Consider the following 7,607-nt stretch of genomic DNA (forward strand, 5'->3'; position numbering starts at 1 on the left):
TTGACTGGGCTGAAGCAGAGGCAGGATTGGGGACATTGCTAAGACTGGGCCCATGAGGTCCACATGTCCCCAAATCTGTTTTCCAGGGATGCAGAGCTATCGAGAATTCTCTGGTGTCCATGGAAGGTCTTGGATTCAGCAAGCCCTTCAATTTTTGGCTTCCCTCCAAAGAATTAGTCACTATTTTGTGGCCATTGGGCAAATTCAGTCCCCATTGGGCTATTTGTGTTCTTCCCCTGTCCCAATTTAGGATTTTTATTTTGAATATTTTTGCTATGCTTCTGCGAACCTTGGCGTTCTTCCCATCCCAAGCCTGCTGAAAGCTCCCTTTTTTATATGGATATGGCTGCTTTGCCTACAGAAGAATCTCCACCCAGGAAACAAGTGCAGTGTTCGTTTATAGAATATACAGTGATCCTAGATTGGATCCTACTATCTCTTCCAGGCAGTGGTGGAAGCTCCGTGCAGTTCTTGGCCCGATTTCATACAGGCAGGGAGCCTGGAGGGAGAGAAGGGTGTTGTGGGAGAGAAAACAGGAGCTGGGGCTGGGTGCCAAAAGAGATGGAGCAACCGGAGAAGGAAAAGCCTCGCGCAAGCAGTCTGTTCAGACCACTGGATAAAAGCACTCTGTCTTTCTCAGACGCTCCAGTGGAGCAGGGAGGTGATGCAAGCATGCAGGTAAAGAGAACAGAGGGTGTCTCCCCCTGCTTCTGGCCAACATCCTGGCAGATCACCCTCAGGGAATCCGATCTTTATAAGAAAAATGCTCTGTTTTCTTGGTGCTAACAGTGGGTGTGCAACTTCAAGGCCGTGGCCTTTCTCCCTGTTTAAAATCTTTAACCAGCATTGGCCTGCCCAGGGAGGACTGCCCTCTGTAAAATGGGCCACGTGGCCACCCTATTGTGAATTCAGATTTCCCTGGTCTCCACGCTCACCAATGAACCCTGCTCAGGCTCTCTGCGAGCACTCACTCCGTGTCTCTCCTCAGCAGGATTGTGGCAGAAAGACCTTCCACCTTCTCGTATGCTGACATGAAAGCAGTCAAGGCAGCAACGCTCCTGCTGCTCTCTGTGGCAACAGGTAAGATGGCACAAACCGACTTTCCAGCCTGGTGACTATTCTAAATAAACCCCAAAAGGCTCCTAGCCTCCCTTGGCTGCTCACTCGCCACCTGCAATTCACTAAAAGGATAGCAGTCCATTTTCATACCACCTCTTCCCCTTCCTCTGCAGCCAGCATGGCCATAGCTTCCTTGTGCTTGTGAAAAGCAATAAAACCTTCTGGTAAGCGGCCTCCCACAGCCGGGGCAGCGAGTTCTACCAACTCAGCAGGGAGTCCTCTGTCACCTGTAGCCACCAGGAGAGTGGTGTCTCATAAGGAGATGCTTCACCTTGAATAAATGTCAACGTGTGTGAAGCATCTTGCTTACGTGCACGGCTTCCCCTCACAACTTGCTGCTTTTTCTCATATCTGTAAGAATTACTACTACAAAGGCTTTTCTTCTTGTAAAGTGCTGGCTTTCTAGAGAGGAATATAGCCTGACTTTAATCCAAATTTCCAATTCCAATCTCACATTTCCAAAGATTTCTCCAAGCCTAATGGGCCAAGTGGGAAAGAAATGATATGACCAGAACTATAATAACCCCCAACAAAACTTTTTTGGTGTTTACTGCAACAAATCAGCATAGTTCTCCCTGAGAAAATCAGTGAACATATGACTGATCATATGACTACCTTCCAAGGGTACTGGACAAGTTTACCGTGGATAAGAAATTCCATGGTAAACAGCCCACCATGATGACTAATGCAAGTTCAAAGGCCAAGACTGCATTCACACAACATACAACATACTCAAGCACTTAGTAGGGGTTGTTAAAATATAGGTTGACATTTGCCTAAATCCAGCTGCAAGAGCAAGCCATGGGGTTTTTTTGGGCTGCAAACTGGTGTAGTTCATGCTTGACAAAGCATGGCTGGTTGTCATAACCAGGATCGGACCATGGTTCAGTAACCTGCGTTTCAACAACAACGCACATGCAATCCACACCCTGTTCTGTGTGTACGCAGTCAGTATGTTCAGTAGCAATTGCTGGGGAAGCAAGAATGGAAGATGGGTATTGCCGCCATGTCCTCCTGGTGGGCTTCCCAGAGGCATCAGGTTGGTGATGGTGGGAAATGAGATGGATGGGAGGGCTCTTTGGTCTGAGCAGAAGACATCTTGTGTTCTTGATGCCTGCACTGTTTTCCATTGCAGTAGCAGCACAGGAAGATTCCCGAATCGTCGGAGGGTTCACCTGCCAGAAAGACTTCCAGCCTTGGCAGGCTGCCATCTATGACATGAACCGGTTTTATTGCAGCGGGTCTCTGTTAACCAGGAATTGGGTGGTGACTGCTGCACACTGCAAAATGGCAGGGTACGCCCTTGCGGAGCTGCGTCAGGGAAGGGAAGGCAATGGGATGCCGGAATCACGTGGGGAACGGAAGACAGCACTGTGGTGGAGCCCTTGCGTCCCATGCATAAGGTCTCAGTTCAATCTCTGGTATCATGTGATGGGGCTGGGAAAATTCCTGCCAACCCCATCATGTGATACCAGAAGTGATATCAAGATTGTCTCTGACTGGCAGCAATTTCCCTGGAGAGAAATTGCTGCCAGTCCGTGCAGGCAATACTGGGGTATATGGCCCAATGGCCTCATTCAGCATAAGAGAGCTTGCAGTGCTGATTTTAAGGGTTGTAGCTCCATGGCAGAGCATATACTTTGCAAGCAGAAAGTCCTTGATTCAATCCCTGACACTTTTAGGTAGGGCAGCAGAAATCTTGCTGGAAATCCTGGAGGGGCTGCCAGTCAGAGACAATCTTGGGGCTGACTCAGTGTAAGGCAGAGAGCCACAGCACTGGTGGCATCCAGCTATTCCGGGAGATCCTCAAGATTCAAACTTCCATCATGCTGGGAGTTTCCACTCTGGCGTGGAAAATGGGTCTTCCTGAAATTCCCTCTCCAACCAGCTATGAGCAGGACATGCACTCAGTCCTCTGCTGCATTCCATCACCTTCTGCTTAGCTGTGGCAGTAACAGCAGGTCAGGGAAGAGCAGAAAGAGATCTCCTGACGCTTTGGACTTTAACTCCCAGCATTCTTGTCCAGCTGCCATGCCAGCTGAGACTTCTGGGAGTTCAAGTCCCAAATACCTGGAGATCTCCCTTTGCCTGCCTTGTTCTATGTGAACATGTCAAGCAACAACATCATATTCTGCACGAGAGGGGAGCAACCTGCGGCCCAGGGGCTCCACGCAAACCCCCATCTTGTGCCAGACTGCCAAATTTGGCAGTAGTGTGAATTTCGGGGGGTAGCGGGCAGAATGGGGCTTTTAATGATCTGGAGCAGTAGACGTGTCACATTTAGCTTGTTTGCAATTTAAGTTCGACCTGTTTAGCAGTCTGGAGTGCTAAAGAGGTCAAATATAGCTTGCAAGCAAGCTAAATTTAGCCTTTCTGCACTACAAAGCATTATGGAGTAGCTTAGGATGGTGGACTGCCAAATTAAATGTTTTAATTACATTTGGGAGGGCCTTGGGAAGTGCAGCCCACAGGGGGACTCTAGGTGGCCAAAAATGGCCCATGAGCCTTTCCTGAGATCCATTGCCCTCTCCCCATTCTATATCTTAAGCATTTATTCTTGTTTGCATATTCGCCTCTAAACCACCTCTTCCTGCCTTCCAGTGCTACTTACGTACGCCTGGGAGAGTTCAACATGATGCGTGCGGAAAACACGGAGCAGCAGAAAAGAGCAGTGCAACTGGTGGTCCACCCGGACTATGATCCGGTCAGCAAGGACAACGACATCATGCTGATCAAGCTGTCCTCCTTCGTGGACATCACGGACAGCGTCCAGCCCATCAAACTGGCCAGCCAGTGTGTTCTGCCAGGGACACGGTGCCTTGTTACCGGCTGGGGCACCACCACCAGCTCGAAACGTACAGCAGCTATTGCAATCTGATACTTACCAAAGGCGAAAGGAGAAGGGGAGGCAAAAGGAGAAGGGGATGGCGGAGGATGAGGTGGCCAGATGGAGTCACTGGGGTGGTGGGTGTGTGCGTGGGTGGACCCCGAGCGATGGTGGAGGACAGGAGAGCCTGGAGGAATGCTGTCACGATGGGTCGGACAGGACTTTGCAATTAAACAAAGAAAAAAAACTTACCGAAAGGTTCAGAAAAGATGGGTGCATGGGTATGTCAGACAAAAGTCACGTGGGGTAACTTCAAAATCCACAGTTGGGAAACAGCTTTATCTAGACCAGCCCTAAGGAGGCAGAGAGATGCCCCGTCCTGGGCTAGACCATCTTGTCCAGCAGAGCTGCCTTTCCAGTTCTCCAGAAAGCCTCATCAGGCTAAGTGAGCTCTGTTGCAAAGCCGCTGCTTTCATTCCTCAGTCACATGTTGCACCAGGGATGGGACACCCCCCTCCCCAGTGCATGGGAATTTCCTGCCTGGGATGCCAGCTCCTGCCCTGTTCCAGGACGGCCTTGTCCACAGTGATGCCAGGAGCTGGTCTTGCAGAGGGAGGTGCTGCTCTGGTGCCCCCTGGGATACCTGCAGGAGGTCTGCGGGGCCAGGGGAGCTGACGCCAGAGCCACAACGTCCCCAGTTGTCCATGGGGTACCTGGCAGGCCGTGGGTCCAGCAAGCCATACTGCAAGGTTTGTCCCACACTGTGGCAAATAGTGCCATAAAATCCACCCGTTTTATTTCCATTTCAAGTATGGTTACTTATAAATGTGTACATTTATAGGAATGCATATAAACATGTGCAATTTTCACACATCCTCTTTTGTCCTCTTTCTTCTCAGTTCATAAATGGCCACTGTGCTCTAGCCCCATTGGAAGAAAATTCTAACCAGCATCCTGGGTCATTAACGGGAAACTTCCCTACCAAAGGAAGCCCGGGCACATGGTCGAGGCGCCTGCAGATTTCCCATGATAAAACCACAGGGTTGCAAGGGGCAGTTCTGGCCTTTCTCTCATGATCCAAAATGTATTTAGCCTCTTGGAGTCCTGCCTGGGAAAGCAGTCTAAAGATCAAGCCCATCCTTAATTGCGTTTGCTTTGCTTGTTTTCTTAAAGCACAAAATATAACTGCAGCCTCTACGGCAACCATCCCCGAAGAGCTGCAGTGCGCTTATATCGACGTCATTTCTCAAGCCGAGTGTGAAAGGACATATCCTGACGCCATCACCAAGAACATGCTGTGTGCAGGGGTGAAAGCAGGAGGTGTGGATTCCTGTCAGGTAAGAAGGTGATGCCTCGTGGACTGAGGATTCGGCTGTTGCAGGCTGAGAGCTGCCAGGATGGAGTCACAAAAGGAGGAGTGGCTATCGAACCCCAGGGAGCTGGTCCGGCAGAGGCACCTCACTTTAGCGGCCAAGATCCTTAGGAAGAAACAAACCAGCTGTGTCGAAGGTCCATGAAATAAGGATGCAGAATATAGCCAGGCCAAAAGACATGTGCAGCCAGTCCCCTTTGCTGTGCTCCCCAAATAGGCCAGGGAGGTCTGTTTGGTGGTCCTCCTTAAGTTTCCTGGGTGAGCAACGTAACAGCTTTTCTCCCTGGGCCAAGAACTGAAGATGATGCTTCTTGCCGTGGATCTTATAAAGTTCCTCTCTCCCAGTATTGCAGAGTCTGTTAACATACACACAGGTGCAGAGCCGCCCTCCCTGGGAAATGTAGAGGGTGAGGCTGCTTCAACAAGGGGAATAGTTTTGCTTCTTGCAGCAAAAGCAGTTCTTATTTAAGGAAAGTACTTGGAGAAAGTAGTTTCGTGCAATTATATCTGGTGCTCTTCTTAATCAGTTAAAGGCTGTAAGATTTTGGCCTGGCTTCAAGACACAATCCTGGCTTTTGGACACTGGGAAACACCACTATACACACTGCTGAACCTTAGTGATCTCCTTGCCATTCTTCCAGTATCGTCCGTGCAAGACAGCAGGGATAGGGCAGGAAGCAGAGGAAGAGGAGTGATGAAGAGGAAGAGGAAGAGGAAGTGCAGTCATGGAAAGGGGCTGAAAAAGCAGGGGGGATGGATCCAGACATCATTCGGGGTTCCTGAGCTCCTCTTAGCCTAGTGAGCCATTGCCAGCACACTCACTCGGCCAAGCCATTCTCTTCCTCCTAGAAGCTGGGGGTGATGGGAGTTGCAGTCCGAAGGGTACTGGAATGGGAAAGGCTAGCCTAGAGCTTTTTCTCGCCTTTGCAGGGTGACTCCGGGGGTCCTCTCATCTGTAATGAAGAGCTTCAGGGTATCGTGTCTTGGGGTCCAGAAGTGTGTGGCCAACCTGGGAAACCCGGAATCTACACCAGGGTCTGCAACTACGTTGGCTGGATTCAGGGGATCATCCGGCAGGTGTGACCTCAGCAGGGGTATGAAAGGCACAAATAAAGAACGAGAGATGTCCGCAGCTTGTGTCTCCTTTGCACTCCTTCACACTGTCCCCCAATGCAGCAAAAGTGACCTCTTACAAGATGTAGCAGTGATGAGAACTCCCTGTTCAGGACCCCGGTTTTCTCCCTTCCAATCCCATTCCTCTCCCCAGCATTTCCAGATGCTCAGTCCTAGGGATGCCTGAGGAATCCAGCTTGGGAGTGAGAATCCATCAGATTTCCTCAGCTCAGCTCCCCAGACTCCAACTCACTTTCTCTCTGTCCTAAGTCCTCCTCATGCTGAACATTCCCGGCTGCATCCAGCAGAAAGCCACTCCAAGTGAGTCTGTGAGGCATAAATGCCTCCAATACCGTCCCTGTGCAAGCAGAGTTCTGCTTCACAGGCATGATTTGTGGCCTTTCAACCCTTTGTGCAAAGAATTACATAATTTGTGTGCAAAGCAGGCACTAGCATTCGCAAGTGTCTGCAGCCTTGATCAGGGCTTGGCTCGCTTCCTGACCAGGGTCAAGCACAGGAAAGAGGTCTGAAGTAGACAAGAAAGATGATTCCAGCCAGATCTTCCCATCCCAACTCAGTCTTCAATTTTCTGCTTTTAATGGGGAAAGGGTTTTTTTGGGGGGGAGGGGGTGTACTTCTGCAAATGTTTGGTATTTCTGCAAATTTGGGGGTTCTCTCAAGGCTGCTTAGCCTGAAGATCAGAAACAGAGGGAATTATTTTCTTTTCTCTTCCTCTGCTCATATGACAACCAGACAGAGCTAGAACCAGTGATCAAGGAGTACAGGCATTTGCTAAAGTTGAGACTGATAAAAGCTCTATGAGCTAAAAAGCAACATCTCTAGACTGGTGACTCCAAAGTTAGAGGTGCCAACAACTGCAGGTTTATTTGTGCTGAACCCCAGACTTCAGCACCATGTATAGCTCCTGAAAAGTTCAGGCTGAAAGCTGAAGGAGAGATACCAGCCCACTCCTAGTTGTTGTTGTTTGTTGTGAAGTCGTGTCCGACTCATTGCGACCCCATGGACAACACTCCTCCAGGCCTTCCTGTCCTCCACCATCCCCCAGAGTCCACCCAAGCTCACACCAACTGCTTCAGTGACTCCATCTAGCCACCTCATTCTCTGCCGTCCCCTTCTTCTTTTGCCATCAATTGTTCCCAGCATTAGGCTCTTCTC

The 7,607-nt window shown here is 49.9% G+C and overlaps 1 protein-coding gene across 2 annotated transcripts; it reads left to right on the top strand.

Moving 5' to 3' along the window:
• Window positions 1-581: 581 nt before the first annotated feature.
• LOC123025789 (trypsin-like) lies at window positions 582-6,450 on the top strand. Of its 2 annotated transcripts, none has more exons than XM_044434805.1 (6): window positions 582-678; window positions 992-1,080; window positions 2,255-2,414; window positions 3,721-3,974; window positions 5,120-5,283; window positions 6,249-6,450. In XM_044434805.1, exons 1-6 carry the CDS (start codon window positions 665-667, stop codon window positions 6,399-6,401), a joined length of 834 nt encoding a protein of 277 aa, XP_044290740.1. In that variant the 5' UTR covers window positions 582-664; the 3' UTR covers window positions 6,402-6,450. The 2 variants fall into 2 exon arrangements, with proteins under 2 accessions (XP_044290740.1, XP_044290739.1); XM_044434804.1 differs by having other exon boundaries at window positions 646-678; window positions 989-1,080.
• Window positions 6,451-7,607: the final 1,157 nt, after the last annotated feature.

The sequence above is a fragment of the Varanus komodoensis genome, unplaced genomic scaffold (assembly GCF_004798865.1).
Source record: "Varanus komodoensis strain SLA01 unplaced genomic scaffold, ASM479886v1 scaffold29_1, whole genome shotgun sequence".
Taxonomy (NCBI): Eukaryota; Metazoa; Chordata; class Lepidosauria; order Squamata; family Varanidae; genus Varanus; species Varanus komodoensis.